Source organism: Drosophila busckii, chromosome 4 (genome assembly GCF_011750605.1).
Source record: "Drosophila busckii strain San Diego stock center, stock number 13000-0081.31 chromosome 4, ASM1175060v1, whole genome shotgun sequence".
Lineage (NCBI taxonomy): Eukaryota > Metazoa > Arthropoda > Insecta > Diptera > Drosophilidae > Drosophila > Drosophila busckii.
Window position 1 is genome coordinate 564,498 of NC_046609.1, and position 27,844 is coordinate 592,341.

Genomic DNA, 27,844 nt, shown 5'->3' on the forward strand with positions numbered 1-27,844 from the left:
CTTGCTGACGCGCCATACAAGCGTCGCTGCTGACGCTACAGCGAAAGCGAGCTGTGACGCGTTAGCTGTTCTCTGTGTATGTATTTGTGAATGGGTGCGTTTCTTTGCTGCGATGCCCTAGTCAACGTGTATATAAAAGTTGGTTGCGCCCAACTTCAATGCGACCACTTTACATAATATTTATTATTTTTAATTTATAGCTACACCAAAATTAAACGTTCCGCCGAGATTTAGGGATACTGCCTACTTTGACAAAGGCGAGAACGTTATAATTAAAATACCATTCACCGGTTTTCCCAAGCCCCGCATTCATTGGGTAAGAGAGGGGGAAAATATTGAATCCGGTGGTCACTATACTGTTGATGTTAAAGAACGACATGCTCTGTTGATAATACGCGATGGATCGCGTTTAGATTCTGGACCATATCGTATCACAGCTGAGAATGAACTTGGGTTGGACACAGCCATAATTCAGGTTCAAATAAGTGATCGACCCGATCCACCACGATTTCCTTTGGTTGAAAGTATTGGCACTGACTCGCTTTCTCTCAGTTGGAAGCCACCTATTTGGGATGGTGGCAGTGACATCACCAACTATCTTGTCGAGCGCCGGGAGCATCCATTGTCGTCGTGGATACGAGTGGGAAATACTCGCTTTACTTCGATGGCAGTTACTGGCCTAGTACCGGGTAAAGAGTATGATTTCCGTATTTTTGCTGATAACGTTTACGGACGCTCTGACTCGTCCGAGATCAGCACATTGATTAAAACCAAGGAATCGATCAAGAAAAAAACGAATGAACGCAAATGGGATATCGATGAAAATGGTAAAAAAATACGTGGTAAAGCTGATGGACCGATTAAAGACTATGATTCTTATGTATTTGATATATACTCTAAATTCGTACCACAACCTGTCGAGATTTCGCACCAAAGCGCTTATGACAAATATGACATACTCGAGGAAATCGGTACTGGTGCTTTTGGAGTAGTACATCGTTGTCGTGAACGTAGTACAGGAAACATATACGCTGCTAAATTTATACCTGTCTCTCATACAGTTGAGAAAGATCTAATACGACGTGAAATTGACATAATGAATCAATTGCATCACCAAAGATTAATAAATTTACATGACGCTTTCGAAGACGATGATGAAATGGTTCTGGTACTAGAATTGTAAGTACAGAGCTAAAAAAAATAAATCAAATATATACATACATATGTATATTGTACATTTTCTTTTTTTTTTAGTTATAATTTAATTTATTTCTTTATTATAATCTTATTGTTCTATTAAATTGTTAGCTTATCTGGTGGAGAATTATTTGAGCGCATTACCGCCGAGGGATATATAATGACCGAAGCCGAAGTTATCAACTATATGAGACAAATATGTGAAGGCATAAGACATATGCATGAAAAGAACATTATTCATCTCGATATAAAGCCTGAGAACATAATGTGCCAAACTCGCACAAGTACTAGTGTGAAACTGATTGATTTTGGGTTAGCCACCCGATTGGATCCGAACGAAGTAGTTAAGATAACCACGGGCACAGCTGAGTTTGCTGCTCCTGAAATTGTAAATAGAGAGCCTGTTGGATTCTATACAGATATGTGGGCCACCGGAGTGCTAGCTTATGTTCTGTAAGTTGATTTAAAATTCAAATACATATGTTGTAGTAAATTAAGTTTTGTTATGTCTCCCTTGGACAAGTTGACATTATCTTAAACAATCCTAGTCTGAGCAAGTGTCAAAAACGTCAAATATTGTCTTATGTGAACAGTTGAAATCAAAATTGACACACAAAACAATGACTTTCCCAGCTCACTTGGAATTAAATATGTACATAACAGATCAACAAAGCCAAATTCGATGACCAGTTGTGTATCTTCGACCGGGAAGAAATTTGTAGTCAATTTGTAATCAAAACCTATCGACTCAGTACGCAAGCTTCGCTGCTGAGGCTACAGCCAAATAATGCTGTGACGCGTACGTTGTTATGTGTATATGTGAGTTCGTCCGTATGCCAGCTGCGGTACCCTAGTCAGACTGTAACAAAACATTGCGTTCTTGTCTTTTGCAAAGTTTAACAATAATATTTATTATGATTTTCAAAAAATGAAAATCTAATACACATACTATATGTAAATATTATATATGTATATGTAAATATTATATTCGCTTTCAGACTTAGTGGTCTTTCCCCGTTTGCTGGTGACAATGATGTACAGACATTGAAAAATGTTAGGGCGTGCGATTGGGACTTTGACGTAGATGCTTTTAGACATATATCTGAGGACGGTAAGGACTTCATACGTAAGCTTTTAATTGCGAACAAAGAGAAGCGTATGACAGCACACGAATGCCTATTGCATCCATGGCTAACTGGAGATCATAGCGGATTGACGCAGAAGATTGCGCGCGATCATTATTTGTCATATCGTGATAAATTAAGAAAGAAATACGAAGATTTTGAGAAGTACTTGCTGCCAATGGGACGGCTGTCGGAATATTCTTCTTTGCGAAAGCTGATGATGGAGAAGTATAAAATATATGATGCCGTCTTCGACCGAAGGCAAGCAGCACCGCGCTTCGTCATTCGTCCATCGTCGCAATTCTGCTATGAAGGTCAGAGTGTTAAATTCTATTGTCGCTGTATTGCAATAGCCACGCCCACGTTGACATGGTCGCACAATAATATTGAATTAAGACAAAGCGTTAAGTTTATGAAGCGCTATGCTGGTGATGACTATTATTTTGTAATCAATCGTGTCAAACTTGAGGATCGTGGCGAGTATATAATACGCGCCGAGAATCATTATGGATCAAGGGAGGAAGTCGTCTTTCTCAATGTCCATCCACTGCCTAAAGAACAGCCAAAGTATAGAGCCGAATCCACTCCCGTTCGCCGTCGAGAACCATTGCCATATACATTCTGGCAGGAGGAATCTGAATCGGCACCAAGTTTTACATTCCTCTTACGTCCACGTGTCATGCAAGCTCGAGACACATGTAAGTTACTTTGCTGCTTAAGTGGAAAGCCGGTGCCCACTGTAAAATGGTATAAGGATGGCCATGAGCTAAGTAAATTTGAGTACGCAATGACACATTCAGATGGTGTTGTCACTATGGAGATCGTCGATTGCAAGCCATCTGATTCTGGTAAATACGTCTGCAAAGCAACCAATTGCCACGGAATAGATGAAACTGAGTGCGTCGTTATTGTTGAAGGTAACTTTCAGATATGTATATTTTTTATATATATAAATAGACCAATATATTAAATAATTTTTTAAGTATCTAAATCGATACCTCTATACGTTTGCCAGAGTATACATTTCTTCTTAAATATATACAATTCTTATATACATACATATTTAAAAAAATGAACTTCCCGCAGGAGAATGGGTTACGCCTGAGCAGGCAGAGCTTGCTCACAATTTCCTTTACTCAGGAGGTAATATATTAATGCTAATATGTATTTATATATATATATATATAAATATATATATATATATAAAATATATATATTTATTTTTCGCATGCACACATTTATATCGAAGAATATCGGTAACCTTAGATAATCTTTTCAAACATAAACAATTCCATAGACAAGATTTCTTCTGTTTATGACAAGATGCGTCGGGAATAATCCGAATGTTGTTTTGCACCACTGTTTTGGTTGTGTGAAAATTGCAGTATAACCTAGCAAGCAAGAAATTATTAATTAATCAGCTTATATTTCCACTAAATTTCAAGATATATGTGTACTAAAATTTGAATTGTATTTTTTAAATTCATATTTATGCCCTATAAGAGTATTAACATTCCTTACCACCCAATCAGAATTTTATTATTTCTTTTACACATCTACATTTCAAGTTCCTTAATATTAATACTTAGAAATCCCTATATATTTACTGCATACAGGATATCCCATAATCTTTTTTCCAAGCTTGCACATGAAATATCTGAGATCATAAGCTACAATGGTTATTCTTACGCCAATTGCCATCTTAGAATATATATTTGTCATATCATATATTTTTCTTAACAAAATTAATTTTTAAACGTTTCATTACAGTATTGTATTGAAAAAACAAAAAAAATGTTCATTAAAAAAATTATACTTTTACGGAATATGTTAGCTTACATTACATTAAAAAAAGTTTGGAAATTGGTGAGAACAAACATAGTAACCTATGCTCTCAACTATCTCGTGTCTAAGTATAGATCAATATAATTGATTTCTAATGTTTTTTCGGAATTGTTAACAGATCGTAAATTCATAGAGCAACCAATAAGGCCAGCACCACCACCAATTATAACAGCTCGCCAATTTACTAGCTTAGCGGCTAGTAGTTCAATGCAAGAGACGTCGAATATTAAGGTAATATCAATTGCTTATAAATGAAAATAAAAAACAACTTTTGTATTGCAGACTGTTAACACTAGCACAAGTTCCTTAACACAGAATAGCATTTCGGGTAAAAAGAAGTACGCGGCTCGCTCTTTGCAGGCACCTGGTAGCCCATCAAGGTCCCGTAGTGCAACCAAAGAACTCATACGTAAGCTTATTTATATTATTTTTCTAAACAGACATATTAAAATATATACTACATACATAATATATTTTATTTACATTTTTGCGTTACAGTGCCACCCGATGATTCCCTTATGTATAAACCCGAATTTACAAAACCACTTCACGATTTACAAATACATGATGGCGAGCCTTTAGCATTGATATGTCATGTTAAGGGCGACCCGGAACCACAGATAACATGGTCCAAGAACGGCAAGGCTGTCTCTTCTTCCGACATAATGGATCTAAAATACAAAAACGGTGTTGCTACGTTGACTATTAATGAAGTTTTTCCCGAAGATGAAGGAGTTTTCACATGCACGGCGACAAACTCGATTGCATCAGTCGAAACGAAATGCAAGTTAACTGTTAAGCGTAAGTAGTCATCATATATACAAAGCTTTTGAAATAAGCAAGTCTCCTAATAAAACTCATTAATAAAATTCTCTTTTTGAATAGCTTTGGATAAGTTATCAAGCAAACGCCAAGCATCTGGCAGTGATAAACCACCAAAAATAGTTAGCCACTTGGAATCTCGTTTTGTAAGAGACGGCGATGCGGTAACATTAGCTTGCCGCATCATTGGAGCTAAACATTTCGATGTCGTTTGGCTGCACAATAATAAGGAAATTAAGCCAAGCAAAGATTTCCAATATTCAAATGAAGCAAATATTTATCGACTGCAAATTGCCGAGATCTTTCCCGAAGATGGTGGCACTTACACCTGTGAGGCATTTAACGATGCTGGCGAATCGTTTAGTACGTGTACCATAAACGTTACTGTTCCTGGTGATGATTCAAAGCAGCCAACATATGTGAAATTCCCAAGTTCTGTTTCGGTTATGGAAGGCGAAAGCGCAAAATTCGAATGTGACTTTAATGATGAACTTCTTAATTTGGTATGGCTCAGGGATGGCAAATCTATCGATGAGAAAAACACCCGATACTCATTCTCTAAGGATGGCAATTGCTATGTGTTCTCCATATCCAAGTGTACTGTCGATGATGTGGGACAATATCAAGCCAAGGCTATTGCTAAAAAGGGAGAGAGCTTATGCGCATTTTCTGTGAATGTACAAAACTCTGAGGCCTAGAAAAGAAAAACCAAAGTTAATGTACACGATTAGTGACTTAAAAAATATGTTCAATCTACCAATTAGGCTGCTTAACATATTATAGTATAATCATTACACTATTCTGCATCACAGGCTAGATAAATTAATAAGCAACACAAACTTAAAAATCAAAAAAAAACAAAGAAAACATAATTTGAAGCTAGAAACACACAATTCATAATCCACAATTTCATTATCTTAGAGATATAAGCGACATATAATAATTTCATTTTTATGTTTTGTATGGTTTTGATATTTCATTTGTCTGGCGACCTTACTACGAAAATTGAACAAATCAATCGAACTTATGCAGTACAAGCACGTGTTCCTCTGATTGGATACAAAGAGAACCTATACATTTGTGTGACAATTGGCATCCTCATCTAACAGCTTTAACAACCAAATATGCCACACAGATGGCCATAAGGACAACTCTCTTTTGTTCATCGTTGAACTCGATCTGGAATATGCTGAATATCTGATGTTTGTACAACAGGCAAGCTTATATATATATATAACGGCTGTTGACAAAAAAATATATATTTGTACGTAAAAAATACGAAATTAAATAAACGAAAATCTAATATATAACTTGATGTGTTTTAATTACCTGCCAGTGACAAAAATGTTCCAAGCCAAACTGTTTGCAAAATAGTCCAAAACTGTTGTATTGATAAAAAAAAACACAAATCGGTGTATAACTAATTTATTTATAGTTCATTTTCATATGCTGTTTTATATGTGTATGTCCCTTCTCTTAACAAAACATTTATCATACAAATTTTTAAGTATATAATTATGCCGATAAAGTTTGTTGTAAATATTTTGTTAACAGGGTATGTATTAGTGTGTATGTTTAGTATAAAGATGCAAATATGAATCAACGATAGAATTTAACAAAATAAATATATACTCATCTTCAAATATTTATGACATAGTTAATGTAGTTCTTTTTAGCTATTCACTTAGCTTTGACAGTACAATTTTATTTTTAGTGTTATTTGGATTCATTTGGTTATCAATCAAATTAACAAACTTGTTTGTATCTTAAAATAAACAATTTTAAAATTGATTGACATAAATTAAGCGTGAATTCGTAGTTTATGATTCCTAAAATACATACAAGCTGTAATTTAATTTTAAGCTCCTTATCACACATTTCTATAAAATATTTTACAAGCCCGTTTACTGCCAAATGTTTCAATGCACATACAAGATATAGTATGGTTTATTCGAGCACAACGTATGGTAGAACAATCAGTGGTTCGTCATTGTAAGACTGAAGCTGTAGAACTTGATGCCATTCCTTAAATTGTTGTATACTTCTAGTGGGAAAATCTTGGTGGTTACTGGGAATGCCGTCGTTCTGGACGGATCTTATCCCTGTTTTATATTCAACGTTTGCCTGTGATATGATGTCCGATTTATGTTCTGCTTCTAAGGAAGAATTTAGGATACAAGCTTTGGTACTTTCATGATTTCCAGACGTCACAGAGTCGAGAATATAAGATTTGATTAAATCCAGATTATTGTTATTATAGCGTGGATCGTGATTATTAATACAGTTTTCCATTTCGCATCTTCTGGAGTCCAACTGAATAACCTCTTGTGCAATTTCCGTTTTTATTGAATTAAATGTCGGTAGCATTCCATTATTATGCATAGGTAAATCATCATGCCCGTAGTATAATTTAGCATTCACAAAATCCTCATAGCCATTATTATCATTCTCATCTTCATACGCAGAAAGGAACGCATCGCTTCCTTGCCGCTGCTTACTAATGGCTTTATCATTTGTTATAGAACCTATTACGTCAGTCTCAATATTTAGCTTACAATTATTTGAAAGATCCATTTGCAATTGATTAGTTTTATCAGACAGTGTAATGTCATCATCATCATCGTCTTCCTCAATAATAGAGCCTGAACTACAACTGCTACTACTACTACTACTACTATAATTAATAATTCGCTCATATACGCCGGATTTGTCGCGATTACACAATTCATTCCAAAAAAATAATTTTCGATGTGACCGGATTTTTTTCGACTGCGAAACTTTCGCAGTGGAATCGGAATTGAATAAATGTTTTAGCTCTATATCTATACTGTCTTCCTGTATATTCTGTCTCCAATTTCGAGAAGACTGGGGTAAATTTTGATGACGATGGTAAAAACGACGATATTGAGAACTTGAAACAGAAGGATGTGACTTAAGATCAGGCGGTTTGTCATATCGTAATTGCTTGGTATCTTCAGCTGCGAAATACTGAGTCGTCGATGTCGGAGGCAAAGAAAATTCAGTATACGAAACAGTCTCATTAACTGGATTAATGGCACTGGCTTGTTGGACAGTTGGGGATCTAGCAGACATTGAGTTAACCGGAGAATTTATTTTACTTGGAGTTTTTTTTATAGTCAACACAATATGATTGCTTTTACAGGTAATAGGCTTTTGTACAACTGCATATTCTTCTTCATCATTGCTATTATCATGATCCTCATATTCGGTTTCTACAGGCATATCATAGTCATTAATTGATGAGCGACTGCAATTTGATTGTTGTTCCTCATCACTAACATAATTACAATTATCACTGTATTCATTGCAGTCGCTGTCATCACTATAGTTACTTTTACTCATGTTAGATATTTGTCTTTCAGATGCTACATTACCGTTAATGGCAATTTTAATTCGCTTTATACAAGGTCTTTTATCTTCATATCTGTCGTTGCTCAATTTGTATTTCCGGCGTTTTTTGCGATTTCTATCAAAAGTAACTTGATCCGTATTGACTTCATGACTTTTTAACTCAGCATTGATTGCATTATCGATTGATTCTAAGCTGGAATTACTACTGCATCTTCGACTTTGGAGTTTTTCAATTTCCAGCGCACCATCAACTGGCTGTTGATCAACCAATATCTGATTAACTTTGATGTCGACTGTATCTGTATTATTATTTGCTACTTTTAATAATGTAGACCCTAATGTTTTTCTTCTATTGTTCCACGAAGAAGAACCAGAAAACTCGTATGGATCTTTTAGCGATATTTTGACATGATCTACTAGGTTATCATCAACATCAACTCTTAGCGGACTAATATCCATTAATCGCTCACTATTAACGCCTTGCGTCGAACCTAATATCTCTTCTGGGTTCATCGACGTGTGACGGGAGCTAGTTGAGGAGTTAATTTTAACGCGTCTACGTTGTTTGGCTGCGCGTTGACACGATGGCAAACATTTGGCGATACCCAAAAATGGAGTTAAGTAGGAATTAAAAGATCGATTTTTAAAACTTCTTGTTAATTGTAAACAACTAAGGTCCTTGCGAATGCGTTCATAAGTCAGTGAACCATATTTTGTTACAACATCGGATCCGTCGCTAACTGTATAGGACTCTAGAGATTGTAGAAAGTCCATTATGTTAGCTTTAACGACAACTTTAGTATCAATACTATCCCAATTTCCATTTATGTTTGGTATATAAAAGTTGTGCAATGCATTTATGTGGAAATTTGTTATCTCATTTGTTTGTACACAAAATCGCTGTTTTGCAATGCAGTGCGGGTCTTCTTGAATAATTAACTCTGGGAGCGGCCCTGGGACAATTTCATCAGTGCGTGAATCTTTATCCTTCTGATTAGAAATCTTCTGTTGCTGAACCATTTCAATTCCACCTACTTTGGTGCTTGCTTTGTTTAGTATACTATTACTATTGCTTATAGATTTCGTATTCGACTGATTAACTTGTTTTAAATCAACAGAAGCTGCAGGTAACGGCGATATGTTTGTTACAATTGTGTGTAGTGGATCTTCATCTTCGTCGAAATCCAAGTCAAAAATAGACTTCATCGGTTTTGCGGCTACCACGATCACAGGTGCAACCTTAGCTTCTTCGGTGCCACTGCAAGAAACAATATGTTTCTCACTGTGCTGTTCACCGACTCGTTTACTCTCAATGCAATTAGATTTACTGAAACAATCGATGTCATTATTTAAATCATTTAAATTTGCCTGACCAGACGAAGACTGTGGCAATTCCTCAATTATTGTACAAGTGCAAGGCACAATTTGAGACTGATATAATTTTTCAGTCTCCTCCACAGATAGCGGATTCTTCATTTCTTGAATAAGTTGCAATAAATGCGATGTGGTAACGTCATTGTGATTATTTGACGACGTTAAGACAGCGATGTTTTTTGCTGAATATGTATGAAGTGAATTCGTGTTGCTATCAGCAGAATTTCTCCTTTTGTTATGAATTGACTTCATACTGTCTCGAGAGGGTTCTGAAGTGATTGTATCGCTATCAGTATTACCAGTATCTAAAAAATAGGAATTATTATTAGAGCAGCATTAAGATGTACCCTAAAAATAGGACGTACCCCTAAGTGTGTTTGTGTTGCTTTATCATTCCAAACCGAACCAAGCTAGAGACTTTCTTTTTTATTTATATTCTTGAACAGCAAAACAAATTAAATCGATTATGTCTATTCGTATTCCTGCATGAACAACAGGATCTCATACTATACAAGCTGAAGGCACAAAATTTAATTTTTTAGTTAAAAGTGGCAGCCCACTCAGAGCAACAATAGTTAATTATACCAGAGTTAATCGAAGGCATTAAATGACTGTATGAAAACTAACAAAACAGAAGGCTTCAGAATATTAAGAAAATATATAAACCAAATAAAAGTATCCAAATTAATATAAGTTTAATTTGTGTTAAATGTTTCATTGAAGTGACACTTTTATGATTGAACTAGGGAGTCACATAGGGTTCTTCTTCCTATTTACTCAGCTATAAGAATAAAGTCTCTAACTTGCCTCATCTAGTTACAGTGGGAGGAAAAAACACTTATGGGAGTTTGACCTATTTAAGTGGCAAGGAGTATTATTCCATAATTGAGCCTAATTTATTCATAATTAAAAAATGCTATAAGTAGCACTTTCATTTAGAAGATGAAATATTGAATATTACAAGATTGTTATATGTTACTGAGTTACCAACTAACCTTCAACTGTGCTGGAAAATTTATCCGCAACCATTACAATTGAATTTGTTGAATTGGCATCCATAGTCTGTGGTGAATGGATGGATGTATCTGCAATGAACCCTTTATTATATTAGTATCAAGATTTCTTGAGCATACAGCAAATTAGCAACACACCAGAGCAAGATGATGTCGGTCTCCTTAATAGGCATTTCGAATGCTGAGATCGACTAGTCAAATTTAAGTTTTTACTTGCTGCAGGCAACGAATCACCTCGATTTAATGATAATTTCCTGCTTTGAATTTCGTTGAAAAGTTCTTTTGTAGTTTTCACCTTCTTAACTCCAGAGCCGAAGAAAATTTTCTGAGAAAGACTTGATTCTTTAGCTATAACTGAATCCACACCCTTAGAGCCACGTTTCCGACCACGTTTTTTTGGGACTTGTGACATGGCATTCTCATTGTACTCCAAATTACAATCCTGTTGTGGCTTTGGTAAAGGTATATGTGCTGAAAACTGTTGCTTGTTGGCATCGTCAGTTTGAAGAGGCTGAAAGTGAGTTTTGCTAGTTTTAGCCTCTTGCTCATTAAAAGGAGAAAATCGACTGCAAGAGGTGTTCGATTCATTATTTATATATTCGTCAAAGGCTCCACGCAATGGTAACGAATGTTCAATTGTTGTTTGGTTATTTTCTTCAATATTGAGACTATCCGAGGATTGAGCAACACATTTAAATCTGCCAGCAAAAGTCAGACTAGTCGTTGTGGGCCGAAATTTGGTAGGAGTTGTCGACACTGCATCTCCAGGAAACATCGAGCTTATTGAACTATTTGACAATGACAAAATCTCTAGAAAATAAATGTTAAAACTTGAAACTCTAAGAAAACTCATGATTATCTAAATATAATAAGTACCCGAGTACGCTGGATAAGCATTGGACATATGCCCCTCGCTTTTGGCAGGGACAGAATATATATTTTGTGAAAGTTGCGAGAAGTCCTCTCTTTGACACGGTTTAGCGCGGCCATCTTTTTCCTTGCGTTTCTTTTCTTTTTTTATTTTTTTCGATCGTGGAGAAACATTGACTGAATTGGTTAGTCCATGCATAGGTATCGATATTGCAGGGCTCGTCGCTTGAATTAATTTCTGTTGTGATCCTCCTTCATACTCATCTGAGTCAGAAGCAATATCAATAATAATTGATTCATTATTTTGCTTATTTGCGTTGGATAAGTCCTCATTTTGTCTGCAAGTGTCCGTCGACCTTAGAGGCTCCTCCCCGATCTTCACCGCTTTAAAGGGTCCATTATTTGAAATATCAAAAGTAGGAAAATTTGCTTGTTGTTGTTCATAAGGATTGTTTGCTATTGCTACTATTGCAGGCGCTGAGGAATAAACATTAGAGTGCAAGTCGGATATAGCTCGGTGCCTCGGCGGCGAAGCAGTTTGCAAGGAGTATTGCAAAGTTGCACATGCCAAACTATGATTTGTATCAGATTCGGGCTGGCTGGCGTTATTATTAGCAATTGACGTTTGTGGCAAAATCTGTAGAGGCTGGGAATCGCTTGTTGTTTGTTGAATTCCTACCATTTCACGCCATTTTTTTAAGAGAGATTTAGCTCTACGGGCTAACTGTTCGTTTTTCGTTCTACGTCGGAGCTGATTTATGTACTTGGCCAATCTGGTGGCTTCCAGTTGCTCTTTTGTAATCGTTGTACCTTCCAAAGCACAGATGACTGATAAAACAGCGTCCATATCAACGACCTAATAAAAAACAAAAAATTAAAATACATGTTGGCCAATAAAGATATTTTTTACGTACATCATAGTTTTGATCTAGCGCCTGCGAAAGGTTTGAGGTCAATTGTTGGATCTGGTTTTGGTTCATTTATACCTAGATTACCAATCCTGCCTTATCCAGGGAATGGCAAATTTAGATTTAGATGTCTTAGCCAAATTTAGATGAACGCTTAGATTCTAACATGGGCTGTAATAATATAAAGAAGCAAAATTAGTTTATTTCAATAATTAGCTTGTGATTTCAAAATAAAAAGCAAAACATTTTTTATAAACATCAATTGTATTGTCCTTTGGCTTTGAAGTAGTAACTTATACGGCAGCTTGTTAGCTTGTTGACTCTTGTCAATTCAACAATTTAAATAAAAATATTCCTGTGGCGTACTTATTTTGCGTACGCTTAGACATATGTACCTAATATATCTAATATTGTATGTATTCATATCGTATCTACAGTTATTCCATACAATATTTGTTCATATAATTGTAGTGTGTACAGAAGCTTAAGTTTACGCATGTACATGTGTACCGTCATATTAACAAACACTATACATAATACTACCACATATATTTACATATTCTTAAATGTATGTACGCACTAATTTATATCCATGTATGTATCAACAAGGATTATACACAATACGATATACTTTTGCTAATACGTCAATACTGTATATTATTTGTTGTATATTTTTTTTATTTGGATAAGAGGTCACTGTGAGACACCTCTCTACGTAATAAGGCTTAAAGCAATCATAAAAACACAACGCTCTTGCTTCCACGAGATTATTTTTTACTTTCTCTGCTTCATATTTTAAATTTCGAAATGAATTTAAATTAAAAATTTGGAATATAACTCACTTGTTGCGTTTGGGAATTTTGTTTTTTTAATGTCGAAACTAACAAATTAGTTTTTATATTGCACCTCAGCACAATTCGCCATTTTCTAATATATCGTGAAAGAGAGCTAGTGATGACACGATTAATCATATAATTCACATAAATCAATTATTTTGTTGCAACTCACGTTTTAATTGTATCGAAAAGAGGATGCGTTTAATCGATGAATATTCGCATGAATAAGTGCGCGTAAAACTTAAGCAAAGGTGCATACATAAAATGTTTTTTGTTTTATTTCAGAACCAACCTGTGTCAAAGAGTATAAATTATTTTCTAAAGTGAAAGAAAAAATTGAGGAGCCGAATGTGTGATTAGTAATCAAGTCATTGCAGAAGCACTCACTAACTGTTTATAACATCATATCGTCTTTGAATGCATATTCACATGTACAAAAATCACAAATTCACAGATTTGCTACATGTGCATGGTTACCAGGCGTTGAGTGCTAGTATAAGTTAAATTCTAAATAAAAATAAGCTAGCCAGTACCTAATACAATAAATTTGCGTCAAAATTCATGTGATGAGCAAACAAATAGAAGATTAGTGTCTAGAAATTTCAAATTCTGAAGACAATTTGCTATATACTGACCAAATGAAATGTTCAAATAATTAATTTTTATACAATATATTTTTTTCAGTTAAAGGAAAATAAAAAATTTATAAGCTATTCCATTTTGAAATATACTAAGACTAGCCTGAAATATGCTAAACGAGCAACACTGTACATGTAGATTACTATATTTCGAAAATTAATTGCGAGTAATAATCGCTTGATTAAATAATCGTCTGCATTAATCGATGACTCTTACTATAAACGTTACTTGCAATATGCGAAATCCGAATCCCATTCAAGAGTCGGTTTTCCATGCTCTTCTAATTTGATACTATTACAATCTTTGTCTTAACAATATTGAGGAAGCCTTACCGCAGATATGCAAAAAGTGTGTATGGAAACACTGTGTATGCAATAGACGGTTGATTCGTTACATTGTTGATTTTATAAATACATCGCTAGATGGCTCTGAACTTGAAGTGGAAAAGTATCGATGGCACTATCGACTTACTAAAGTTGCTTCAAGCTGGAATTGTTTCGATAGTTTTCCATTGCACACATGTTTTTAACTGCATTCAATAAATAATACTGTCAGACATGTCTAGATATGGGCGGACTACAGCAGATTATAGACAATTTTAAATGTATCTTTAACACAAAAACGAATGGCAAAGTGCACTAATATTCCTTAGAGATAATCATGAATTGAAATATGATTAAAAAAAATCCATATTAAAACAGTAATACTTGTTTTTGCTGAAAATTGATAAATATTCAGCACAAGTGCTACAAATGTCCTAACATAAGATCACAAATAATTTGAGGATGATTTAAAATTCTGTGACCACTAAGTATGTATTCACTTGAGCGTCATGCAGCATCAGTGCTGCCAACTTTTTTTCAATTAAAAATGACGGAACGCAAACAAAAGAAAGGAAAAAAGAAGAAAAGTAAATAATACAAGTTTATTATTATTGAATTTATTTAGTATTATTTTCTTATAATATAATATATCAAGAATCAGGAGAAAAAGACTTATAAGCATAAGAAAAAAAAGCAGCATAAGAAAAAAAGCACTGGTCAGCGTCGACGCTTGACGGATGCACTTCATACATTGTATAAAACTCACATACTTCCAAATTTGAATATTGCCGAAATTATATGGATTGGATGATCGAGATCAAATTTTTGGCGTCAATAATACCTTTGAAAAAATCGATGGTTTGGAAATTATAAAGAGATGAATATAGGTTAGGTTAGGTAAATCCGGTAGGCAACCTTCAAGTGGTTCTCTGCCTCGGTTGTTGCTTTACTCTCCATATCGCTATATAGAGATCTTAACGGAATTCGGATTTGCTCCTCAATGTTTCGTCGTCTCGTTCCGGTTTTGGCAAGAGCATCTACCGTCTCATTGCCTTCTATACCTTGGTGGCTTGGTGTCCAGTAGATACACACTTTCTTTGATGTATTCAGTTTGTCCATCGCATCCTTGCAAGCCATGACATTTTGGGATGAGATGTGAGCTGAGATGAGTGATTTGATAGCAGCTTGACTGTCTACAAAGAAGTTTATTATACCTCGTGTTGACCGTAGCTGAGAGCCTTAATTCCGGCCTCGCACAGTATACTCCTGCTCCAACACCTGATACCATCTTGGTTGAGACCATAGCACCAGTCGGTCCCAGCATAGTAGGGATATTTTTGAAGTTGTCCCGGGGAATTATATAATCTGTTAGTCTTTCTTATGCTGCCCGTCGCGCTTAGGCGTTGCGCTGCCTTTTTTGGTGTTAGGCGGGCTTGGATGTCGAGAGGGAGGACACCCAGGATTGATTCTAGCGCTTTCGTTGGAGTTGCTCTCAGCGCCCCCGTTATGCAGACTAACGCTTGCCGCTGCACTTTCTCCATTGTTTTAAGGTATGTTGACTTTTGGGTGGCTTCCCACCAGACTAGTATACCATTTAGCAGAATCGGCCTCACTACAGAGATGTAGATTCAGTGCGTAAGTCCTTTGTGATGTGTAGAGTGCCACAGTTGACTTTTCACCCTGTCCTTCACATTAGACTTCCATCTAGGAACTTTATACTTCTTATTGAAAAGAACCAGTTCAGATTTGTCTGCATTGATGTCAATGTCAGCTCTTTTGGCCCACCTTAGCACCTCTTTTAGTGCTCCTTCCATGACCGCTGACCACCGAGTGCAGCGCCGTTTCCACTGATTTTCCTTTGGTGTACGCGTGTTGGTTTGGGTTAAGTTTGAACCTCTCCGAATTCTTAATGTGAATCTCAATGAGTTTCTCAAGTGTTTTCAGCATGAAAGAGGTGAGACTAATTGGCCTGAAGTCCTTCGGTGGCCCGTGGTTACATTTACCTGCTTTTGGCAGGAATATAACTTGAGCTGTCCTCCAGCTGACAGGTACATAACCAAACCGCAGACATGCTTCAAATATGGCTTTTAGCCATGGCGTTACGTCCTCTTTTACCGTTTTCCGCATGACTGGGATTATTCCATACCTGGGGACTTATAACTCGAAAAAGAATCGATTGCCCATCGGATATTGCTGGGATCAGTTAGTTCTTCAGGAACTGTTTCTCCCACAATTGCGTCGAGTGCATTACTCTCCTCTTGTGCTTCTGTACAGCCCGGAAAGTGAGCTGCAAGTAAGGCATTTAACGCCCCCTAACTGCTCTCCGTCCATCTACCGTCACTTGTTTTCAGTTGGCATTGGATCGCCGGTTGCTTCGATAGAAGCTTTCTGAGTCTTGCTGTCTCTGAGACCTTCTCTATGTTTGCACAGAAGGTTCTCCAGCAGTTTCTTTTAGCTTTCTTTACTTCCTTTTTAAACTGTCGTTCTCTTGATTTGTATTCGTTCCATACTCTCTCCTCGTCTGCCTGTTTGGTGAAGTGGTGTTGAAGAGTTCCTGGACTTCTTTGCGGTCGTTCTTTAGTTACAGTGTCCACCATGGTGGTCTTCCAATTCGCTTTTGCCTAGATGGTCTGCATGTGGACTTGTAGTATTTTGCTCCCTAGAGTCTCAACCGTTCTCTCTAGGCAGCTTACTGAGCCAATATTTGGGCACTCTGCTAGACTTCTTTTAATTTTTATTCTGTATTTCTCCCAATCAATATTCCGAGGGTTTCTGTATATTGCTTGTTGCCATTATATCTAATTTCGAACTGTATGTATTTATGATCTGAATGAGGGTCTTTGGAGTACCCACCATTCCGTGACCTTTACTTTCTTACCTGAGCTTATAGTTAAGTCTAGTACATTGGAGGAGGTTGGGCCCACATACGTAGTATCCTCTCCTACGTTTTCTATACCTACATTAGTCTCTAGTAAGAACTCTAATAGTGACTCACCCCTCACGTTGGTGTCGCTACTTCCCCTTCCCCATATGCCATTGTGTGCATTCGAATCCATGCTCACGATGAGCATCTGTTCTTTCTTGTTTCTCGCACCAGCCGCCGCAGCTCTTCAGTTGGTGCTGGTTCGTCATGCGCCAGGAAGCCCGAGGCAAGCATTAGATGCTCGTCCTTGTCGCCTTCTAACGCCACGACTGTTAGATCGTCAGTACTGTAATTGGATGTACATAAGGTAAGCGTAGATATCCTTCCTAATAAGGATGACTTTCTAGTTCTGGTTACCGTTGTCGGGTAGAAGGTGTTGAAATTAGTAAAGCTTAGTCCGGAGACCTTGTTGTCCGACGCGATCCAGGGCTCCTGGACTAAGGCCACACCTGCGGACTCTTCCTTCAGGGTGAGGAGGAGCTCCGTCGATGCCAGCTTGCTTTTATGTAGGTTGCTCGACTACCTTCATCTACTAAAGGTAAAACCAGCTCGGATGTGACCGCAACTACAGTTTGGTCAGCATCCTCATCGTCTTCATCGTCTTGCTCTGACTCTGCACTGGATGATGCTTTGTCGTGCATATCAAGATTGTCGATCGTCTCGATCGTTAGACCGAGGTCTCGCTCAACCTCCTCTTTTTCTAGTGTGTTTTTGTTGTCATCCTTCGGGTGGCGCTTCTTTAGGCGAAGGTACACACGACCAACACTCCACGCCATCTTCCCAAACCTTGGATACAGAATATCTTCTGCATCCTTGTTGATCTGGATGATCATCTGCTGTCCCTCACTCGTCGGCTTGGGTACATGCGGGACCTTCCAGTCAACGGTTGGAACGTCTGGGTTCTGCCATTTCAAGAGTTTTAGCGTCTGCTCAATCGGCATCACCCTCGGGAACAGTATTTTCGCCTTCGGCACGGATGGAATCTCATTCCATGACCTCCAGCTTGGCACCTTCCCATGGGGCTGCCATCCTCGATACCGCTTTGGTGACCCACTTCAGGGTGTGGTCATCCTTGCGTATCTTCACTCCATGATACCAGCCAGCCCCACTACGTTGTAGTTTGGCAGTAGCTGTACAACTACTATAGCCTGCTCCAACTATGGTAGAGGGGTGGCCGCTGGCGACACGCAGAGGAGATTGCTCCCCCGTGCCTGCCGGTTGTAGCAGCCACTACTTCCAAGGACATTTGGACTGACATCCCAGTCCGAGTTAGTTGCTAAGTTGCCCTTTGCTCCAGGGCACTACGATACCCATTGCCCAGTTGGGGGGTTTTTGCCAGCCAAGATGAATATAAGTTGACAGCAAAAAAAAAAACCTGAAGAATTAGAATAGACATCGCTAAATCCTTGTATTTTCCACTATCGAACTGTCATCTATAGCTTTTACGATTGCTTAAATTTCTTGAAAGTATATACAAATATGTGAATATTAACAATTTTATATTTAAAAAATATTGAAATTATGGGAAACAAGGCCGCATTATTGTTGGATTCCAACAATGCGTCGCAGTATGTTGTCTCTCCAGCATATTTGTTTTCATTAATCATTGCCAAAGTCCTACAGTCGACAACTATCGATAGCCTGCCATGGAAATCTATCTCTCATTATCGATGGTATATTCATTCTGTGTTGTCAGATTAGCTTATTTCAGGCTAGATCTAGTATCTGGCTTATAGCCTATAGTCCATCAACAATTATTTTCGTGACTTAAACGAAATATGTTGTAAGCTTAAAATATTTCAAGGCATAAAAATATAAAACTTGTTATTTGTGCCGATTGTTAATTTCTTCTTAATTATACTGTGAAATGATACTGTTAAATTCTGGGCACAAGTGCTCGCAAAGTAAAGACACAGATTAATATCACATCGCGTACAAATAAAAAATGTTGCCAAACTTGCCACAAAAATATATTTGTTTTAACTTATTAACTAATTTAATTTAAAAAATACATTTGAAACCCTAATGATTTTATTGGTTTTCTTGCATATTTAACATATTTTTGATTCATTTTTATAATAATAAACTTTTGTGAGCGGTTCATGTCTGTCAAACTTATAATTATTAGATACATACATATGTACATGTATAGAAACTTTGAGTTCATGTATTACAATATTGTTATTGTTTGTTTTATAATTTACATCTAGGTGATTATCGGGGAACGGTAACGTTGGCATTATTTAAGACTCATACGACCATCACGTATGTACCTGCACCTATAAAAAATATTCGAATGGCACGCAACATTTTTGGGCGAATCGAGTTGCACTCAAAGCCTGTTATAAACAATCGGAACAGCAGACTGCTGCCAGACGATAATAGCTTTTATGTTGTGTTATGTGAGCACGAGAAAAAATATTTTTTTTTTTAGCAAAAGTGACACTTAAACTTTTATTAATATTACATTCTCAACTATGTATAAAGAAGGCGACCATAGCGATGAACGGCGTCGGCAACTTTGATTAAGCAGAAACTGAAAAAAGTGCATTAGCGCACAGGCACACATATGTAAGACAGAAATTATCCATCCATTTGTTCAAAGTAACTTTTGATCCAGTGTTTTTGCGCAAGTTCTACCTGGCACACATCATCAAGACTCCGAAAAATAAATAAGTAGCAAAATTTCGTTGTGCAAGTACACCTCTGCTACTATCTATAATATATATATGCATGTATTTACATACATACCTGTTTTAAATAATTTTGAGCCGGATCATCTAAAGCTATTTTCTCGATTCGTAATGCATAATTCACTCTGATATCAGTTTTAATAGCGTGTACATACATATGTTTATTTTTTGTATTTACCTCGGTGATTTGCGCGCAGTTTATTTATCTTTCTTTTTGTCTTTTAGCAAAATAGAGCTGCGTTTATGCATTTTATTATTCCTATAGTCTTGAATAAAACACGGCTGATTTCATTCAGACACAACTATCTCAGGCAACGAGAGAAATGCTCAGTCTTTCAAGGCACTTCCCACAAGATTTGGAGTCAGCAGATCTTTATGCCTATGGGATTCCTCAAACCATAATGGTTTCTTTTATGAAAACGATAAAGGGAGCTTTTAAGCCTCAACAAGGAACAATCTGTTAAATGCACTAAATATTCTTGAAAATGGAGCTTGCTTAAAAATATTGACTCTTCCTGTTGGATTTTAAGTATCACCTTTAAAAATACACGTCGAATTGTTAATAAGTAAAACTTTATTGCACTTTATGCTAAAAACTAATCTTAATAAGTATCCACAAATCTATGTGTATATCAAAGAGAAAGTGTATATTAATATACATACGTACATCAAGTATTAATACATCTACACCATAGTATTCATCAATGTTTTTAGAGCACACATGAATGTGCATACTACATACATTTGTATCTATATTTTATATTTATATGTAAATACATAAATATTCATATGTTTAACTATTTATATATGTAAGTGTTGCTGCATTGCTGTAGGTGGTGGAATGGGTAGAAGCAGAAGGAGTATTTAGGTGCTTTCAAAATTCTGAATAATATTCACAACCCTTTTTTTTTAAAAATAATGTGTTAAATTCTTGTATGCATAGTATGTATAAGTAAAAGTAGAAGAAATTAAAATACGTTAAAAAATCACTAAAAACATTGAAAAATGTAAAATTTGTTACTTTTTATTGCGTTTTGTAAATGTGAATAATAATTAAATAATATAATTAAAAAATATGTCTAACAGTAAGGAAAAAAAAAAAACAAAACTACATTTCGAGCTGGGATCTGGAATATAGCAACATATTTGAATAAAAGTCCAAACATATTTTACTGTATTGAAAGCTTGAGTACTGTAGTGTCGATGCTTACAGTTTGAAAATTATTATTGTAGCGTATTAATTGTAAAAAGAGTAGAAATATAAAAAATTTTGCTAGACGAAAAATACATTTGTATGTAACTATTATACAGGAGTCAGTTATATGTATATTCTTCTTTTACTATTGAACACAAATTTAATGTGTGTCCTCAGAAATCAAAATACTTTTCAGTTTTTATATTAACATTTAAGAACGAAATTTATGTAACTTTTATTCAGAAAGTTTGGCAATCCCTTAACTTAAAAAAAACCTTCAGCTGTATTCTAAATTTTGATTCTGATAAAAGTATTCGAAACCATGCATCTTGTTTTTAAAACTGCTTGTCTGTCATGTCTCTTGTTGTTGTTGGTTTTGGAACTGTTGTCCGTTTGGACTATTTAGGGTATGGAAGGGTACAAATCGATGATTTAGTAAAAAGTATGTTTTACGATTTGATGTCTACAGCAGTACTACAGTAGTATGGCATAAAGTACATACGGCACATACATACATACATATGTATGTACAAAATGTTTGTATAGTTGATTAAATATATAAATTTATTAAGTGAAATATCATCGCTTGTGAAACGACATTACATTGTATATTAGTATGTATGCATGTATTTGAGTATTTGTATTAACACACATGCACATAATTTATTATTTAAAGTATGTCATTATACCAAATCTATATACCAACTAAACAATTCTAACTATCCTTCGGTAATGTGTAATTCACTATTGGCATTTATGCGTATAAATGAATGGCACAAACGTTTGAGCTTGAATTCACCCTGGAACTATATTCTCTGCGACTACGAAACACTTTCAAATTATGAGATGTACATATGTTTACGTGTGTGTGTGTGTGTGTGTGTGTGTGTGTGTGGTGTGTATGTTTGTGTATAATGGCACTTGAACTCAAACTTAATGACTATACATGGATTTAACAGTACCTTAAAATATTATATATACAAGCAAAGATAATATTGTTTCTTATTGAAATATGTAATCATTAAAATATCTGACGGTGAATATGTATCTGTAAATTTTGTATGCTCTTCTGTGATATCTCCAAATATATATGTATGTGTGTATAAATGCATGCGTTATTTGAGTGAGGCCGCGTGCTTCTGTGCTTTTATAAATATGTATGTACATATACGGAATGACGGTGCAGATGATTCCTATGGCACTTTCAATATCTGCTGAACTGGATTATTCCAAGCGGTTTGAAACGTGATCGGTGATCGATTTAGTCGTCAATATCACGCATAGCTGATATATCCATTTCTTCAGATGAGAAGCCCGATGGTGATAAGCTTTCAGCCGGGTAGTAGTACCCACTTCCGATTCCCACCCCAGCACCGGAGCTTGAGCTTGGCCCTGAAAAATCTTGTTCGTCTTGCGCTTGTGCCAGACCCTCTTGTCCATGACCAGGCGAGAAATCAACTGAAGTGCTAGCCGAGCCCGGATTCCCGCCACGACACCACAGTTGACGCATTTCAGCTCGTCGATTTCGCATCAAGATTTTGTACTCTGAAATACGCATTTTCTTCCCATCAACAATACATGTGCGTTTTGGGCGTGGACGATAACGGTAGTCCGGATGTTGTTCCATATGTAGCTTTGATAGACGCGACTGCTCCTCATAGTATGGCTGTTTATCCGCGTTTGACATCGCCTTCCACCGAGCTCCCAAAATTTTTGATATATTTGAATTGTGCATATCCGGGCACGCTTTTAAAATTTTCCGACGTTCATCCTTGGCCCACACCATAAATGCGTTCATTGGCCTTTTTATGTGAGGCTTACTATGTCCATGCCCATGCCTTTGTGGCAATGACGCTGGAGCTAGTTGTGCGGGACCTTGGCAATCGGTGTCAATAGCAGTGGAGCGCTCTGAACTAGTACCACAACTGTTTATGGAATCGCGACTCGTTCGCTCCGCACGATTGCTATTGCTGAGCTTAGCACCAATCCCTGCACCGCCACTGGTCGTATTCCATATTCGTCCCTGCAATTACACAAGACAAGTCATGGTATGGATTAAGATGATATGTAATCAATTATTTCATAAATAAACTGTAAAGTACCAAAATTTGTATATATTTTAGAATACAACATTTAAAATGAAAATATGTAACGAATATTATATAATAACAAATCCTATCCACTTATGTGCACATAAAAGCTTACAAGTATCAGCTCGTTTTAACTGCCCATTTTCGAATGCATTGAATCTCTATATAAAATTCAAACTAATATTTTTGAAGTTGTTTTCAAATCGAGCTGAAGTTTTCAGCAGAAAGTGCCAAAACTTATGTCTACTGCATTTAATATAAATCCATTAGGAATTAGTGGTAATTTATTTTCAAGGTTTTAAAATAAACACGCTATCTCGCGGGTATATTTGTATAAACATATCTTTTAAAGTCTGAGATCTTATTGCGCATACACAGACAGACGGACATAGCCCAATCGACTCAGCTGCTCAAGAATGCCTCCTTCACCTTGTCAAACACTTTTGCACATGTCGTTTTTTTTTTAAAGGTCAAAGTGCTTAACAATTTTACAGGTTATCTCTAATTGTTTAACTCTGCAAGGTTATTTAATCGTCTTTATGGATCTCCCCATAAGCTCATTTATATCTAATTGTATGACAGCTTACGCGAGATTGTAGAAAATTAGCCTCAACTTCGCTAAACATTGGTGAAGATCCATGCTGGTGCGAAATTACTGCAGCTGATTGCCCAATATGTTGCCAATTTAGAGGTGGACTAGGCACAATTGGTGTCAGGCGCTCTGGCAGATCGACCTTGAGGTTGCAGCTATTCGGAGATGATGAGCAGGGCGACGCACCCTTGTGCTTGGAAAGATTTAATGGTACATCTGCTTCAGTGCTTTGAATGTCAGACTTGAAAGTTGTACGGTAGTTATCAGCCGGTGATGAAGGATAATTGTTTGAGATTAATGTAAGTCGCTCCTCAATGTGTGTGTTTTGGCTTAACCCTAGTCTAACTCCGGTTCTAGCTCCACCCTGAGGTGAATCGGGTGGTGTATGTTGACTGTACGTTAACATGGGAACAACATTGCTATCGTGTGAGCCAGGCGTACCAGGTCTTGACAACGAACCTCCACACTCGATGCCACTACCACTATCCAGTGCTTCTGAATCTTCAATTGGCTTAACATTATTAGGCGAAAATAATTTATTATCGTTCTTGTTATTATTGCTGCTGCTATTGATATTATTATTATTTTCATTAGCGCAATTTTTGTTATTATTGTGACTGTTGTTGTTAGAGGCGGCAACCGCTGCAGCCGCCAGCGCGGCTTGAATGTGAGCTGCTGCCACCGCTGCATTTGGCCACATAGGTCGCATAGACAGGTTATGATTGTGTCCATGTGCGAGAGACTGGGCATGTGTAGGTGCTTGTGCGTGCCCATGGAGATTGTGACCGTGAGTAAAATTGGGCTGGTGAGTTACATGTCCTGACATTATATGCGCTGTCGGCACCGGAGGACGTAGAAATGGCAGAAATTGAACTAGATTACTGGGCACCGCAACTGCCGCCGCTGCAGCTGCTGCTGCCGCAGCCGTCTGTTGTTGATGCTGATGCTGCTGTTGTTGACTAAATGTCGAAAATCGTCCTGTTTTGAATTGGGCACTAAATTGCTGATGTAACTCCTGCAAGTAGCTGTCCTGATGAATAAGTTGAGCGGTCTGTATCTGTTGCTGCTGCTGTTGTTGCTGTTGGATATTTGATTCAATGTCAGTCATACTGCCAAATTGTGCCTGAAAAGAAAAACACAACAGTAACTATAAAATAAACGGCATTTTCACAAGCACTCGTTCTAAAAAAAATGTCACAGTGCATACCTAGATGGATAAAATGTTATATCCTGCAATATTTATTGTTTATGTTGCTTTTAATCAAAAGGTACTTTAACTCAACCAAAAAATTATTTAATTATTTTAACATTTTTTTGAAGAATTGTTGTTTTAATATTTCATTATTAAATTAAACAATTCTATAATAAAACATCATTGTTGATTAGCTATAGATACATACATATTTCAATACTAATGAACTAAAAGCTATAAAGGATAAGTTCTACAACATTTAACCACATTTTATATTTGCTCATTTTTTTCAAATAATTTTTTTTAACTTATAATATATGATGATCAATTATTTCATCGCTAAAAACTTCATGTTTGAAAATAGTTGAAGTAATTGTTACTTTAATAAACAAAATATTTAGTATATTATGCAACAAAATTTAATATAAAAAAAACAATTATAAATTTTTGATAAGTCTTATTCATCTAGTCGCTAAAAATTTGATAATAAACAATTTTAGTATACGCTAAAAAAGGTTAATAAATAAATTGGCAATTGGAAGCCGAATTTGACTTTTACTCCGATACGAAAACCAAAACTAATATGAACGATCAAACCAATATATTGTGGACAAGGGGATCTCAAATTAACATCTCTCAATCAACAAAACAAAAATACTTAAATATAACCGTTAACATTCAGATTTTATTTTATTTAACGTGAGAGCTGCCACTTTTAGGCACTTGTACATTTTTGTTTTATCGATTTATATATTAACTTTATTGATTCACATGTATTGCTTGATTTTGATCTCACACAAGTTTTAATGCAGTTTGTTTTATGTTGACATTAGTCTGTCACTGTCATTTTTAAAATTTCAGAATTTGTAGAAAAAATTATTATTGGGCACGAGTCAGGTTTTGATGCTGCCGATCCAGTAGTTTTGATTCACTAACACTATTTCAGTCCTTAAGAAATAAAATATGGGAAGCCGCATTTCCCTAAACTCAGCAATCATAAGCATACACATGTATATATATATATATATATATATATACATATATATATATATATATACATATATATATTGTATATACATACATACACACACACATACATATGTATGTTGTGTGCAGTGTATTAATACATATAGTTTTGCTTGTAAAAATCCGTATTTATTTATAATAATGCAGACGCATGTATATCTGTATGTACATAGCAATCCAAACCGTCCATTGTGTTGACAACTACAGTATCTGTGTAACTTCTTGGACTTTTTGAATCACTAAGAATCTATTAGAATGTGATTGGCTAATCTGTTTTTCGTTTCGATTCAGCTCGTTTCGCTTTGTTTGTTCCAATACAACGAACTATATCAAGTCTTTACTGACTCTCTTAACACAAATGCAAATTTTTTTCAGGTGGGGCAAACGGTTGCCTTTTAATCTATTTTACCGTATCGTTATCGTTGCGAGCCAGTACGCTCGTATTTACTGTTAACATGGTGCCATCTCGCATAACACTAAATGAAGGAAAATAGACATTTTCATGTGTTGCTCGTACACAGCCTCACAGTAAGTTTCAGGTGCGCAGACAGACAGACAGATATTGCGCTAGAGCAAGAGGGAAAGAAAGAGAGAGAGAGAAAGAAAAAGAGAGAGAACGAGAGAGAGTGAGAGCGAATCAAGAAATTGTTTTTGCGCAAAATCTTCTCTGTAAATCGCACATTGGTTGGTGGGCGTCAAAATCAATTGTTATGTGTCCTCTCTCGTTCTCTCCCTTTCTCTTACTTTATTTGGCTCTCTTTTTATCCAACAATATTGTTGGTGGAGCTCTGTGCATACATATATACATACATATATAAGCTTATGTGTACATATGCATGTAGGTGTGTATGTGAGTACTTACATACATATGTATGTATATACTTACGAATGCTAGTATATAAGCGTTCATATGGTTTGCGGCTGAGAAGCACAAAAAGCTCAAAAATCAATAGAATACGGTAATGGGACAACGAATAAAAGGCATTGTGTGAAACAAGCACTATACTTGTCTTTATATATTCGTAAGTATGTATGTATGTATGAATGTAAAACCATTGTACATATATATGTACATATAAATATGTATATATGCATGAATATGTGTATATATGTACATATATTATTACAAAGTTTTACTGAACTTTGTAGCTCCTCCCAGAACCGAGCGTCAGCGGTGGTTAAGGACTTTTTTGTCTCAGCCAATTGTCTACGGCTATGTTTCCACACATCTTTCAACGTGTACGAATACCACGTCTATTGTGTTCCGTATTGAGTTCCAGTTGATACATGATAATACATATAAACATAATTATGTACATAAAAAAGTAAAACTATATACTATCTGATCACACACATACATACATAAGTCTATGTACACTCACTGCATAAATAATCAAAATCATGATTATTCTTATTTCATTGTACAGAAAAATGTCGATCTACGTGTAATACTAATGTGCTGTTATTATGTAACATAAAATTTAAGATAACGTCTTTTCTTGTCAAATGAATAACACCGAATAGGAGCGGAGAATGTGCATCAGTGCACTTAGAACTAAATTGTTACGTTCGACTGCTTTAAAGATCTGTATAAACCTTAACACTAAAGTATCGCTGTAAATTGTATTGTGTATGTTATCTACATGCATATGTATTATTATAATAGCCAACTTTGATAAAAATTTAGCAATAAATATATAAATAACCATAATATCTAATAAAACACGGGACAAATTTCGTATAAATATATTACAAATACCAAATGAATAAATGCTGAACATTTTCATTTACTTATGACTAGATAACTCTA

At 36.0% G+C, this 27,844-nt stretch overlaps 3 protein-coding genes across 19 annotated transcripts in view; 1 reads left to right on the plus strand and 2 right to left on the minus strand.

Moving 5' to 3' along the window:
- Positions 1-6,169, plus strand: part of LOC108607359 (twitchin) — a 49,449-nt gene extending 43,280 nt beyond the window's left edge. For 12 of the 14 annotated variants that reach the window (XM_017998054.1, XM_017998053.1, XM_017998055.1 and 9 more), the window contains 8 exons: positions 201-1,179; positions 1,309-1,650; positions 2,196-3,238; positions 3,408-3,464; positions 4,285-4,397; positions 4,449-4,575; positions 4,665-4,967; positions 5,052-6,169. In XM_017998054.1, coding sequence (XP_017853543.1) covers positions 201-1,179; positions 1,309-1,650; positions 2,196-3,238; positions 3,408-3,464; positions 4,285-4,397; positions 4,449-4,575; positions 4,665-4,967; positions 5,052-5,686 — 3,599 coding nt within the window. In that variant the 3' untranslated portion in view covers positions 5,687-6,169. The remainder of the gene's footprint in view (positions 1-200; positions 1,180-1,308; positions 1,651-2,195; positions 3,239-3,407; positions 3,465-4,284; positions 4,398-4,448; positions 4,576-4,664; positions 4,968-5,051) is intronic. The other 2 variants (XM_017998056.1, XM_017998067.1) reach the window with 1 other exon arrangement.
- Positions 6,170-6,403: 234 nt separating this feature from the next.
- On the minus strand, positions 6,404-13,455 carry LOC108607398 (mediator of RNA polymerase II transcription subunit 26). The gene is made up of 6 exons (XM_017998173.1): positions 13,368-13,455; positions 12,532-12,696; positions 11,624-12,473; positions 10,886-11,557; positions 10,730-10,819; positions 6,404-10,039 (listed from the first exon to the last, which is right to left on the minus strand). Exons 2-6 carry the CDS (start codon positions 12,595-12,597, stop codon positions 6,936-6,938), a joined length of 4,782 nt encoding a protein of 1,593 aa, XP_017853662.1. The 5' UTR covers positions 12,598-12,696; positions 13,368-13,455; the 3' UTR covers positions 6,404-6,935.
- Positions 13,456-21,223: 7,768 nt separating this feature from the next.
- Positions 21,224-27,844, minus strand: part of LOC108607408 (maker374) — a 36,566-nt gene continuing 29,945 nt past the window's right edge. For 3 of the 4 annotated variants that reach the window (XM_033294630.1, XM_033294629.1, XM_017998097.2), the window contains 2 exons: positions 23,812-24,939; positions 21,224-23,157 (listed from right to left, as the gene is read on the minus strand). In XM_033294630.1, coding sequence (XP_033150521.1) covers positions 22,396-23,157; positions 23,812-24,939 — 1,890 coding nt within the window. In that variant the 3' untranslated portion in view covers positions 21,224-22,395. Of the gene's footprint in view, positions 23,158-23,811; positions 24,940-26,443; positions 26,540-27,844 lie in introns of those variants that run through there. The other variant, XM_033294631.1, reaches the window with a different exon arrangement.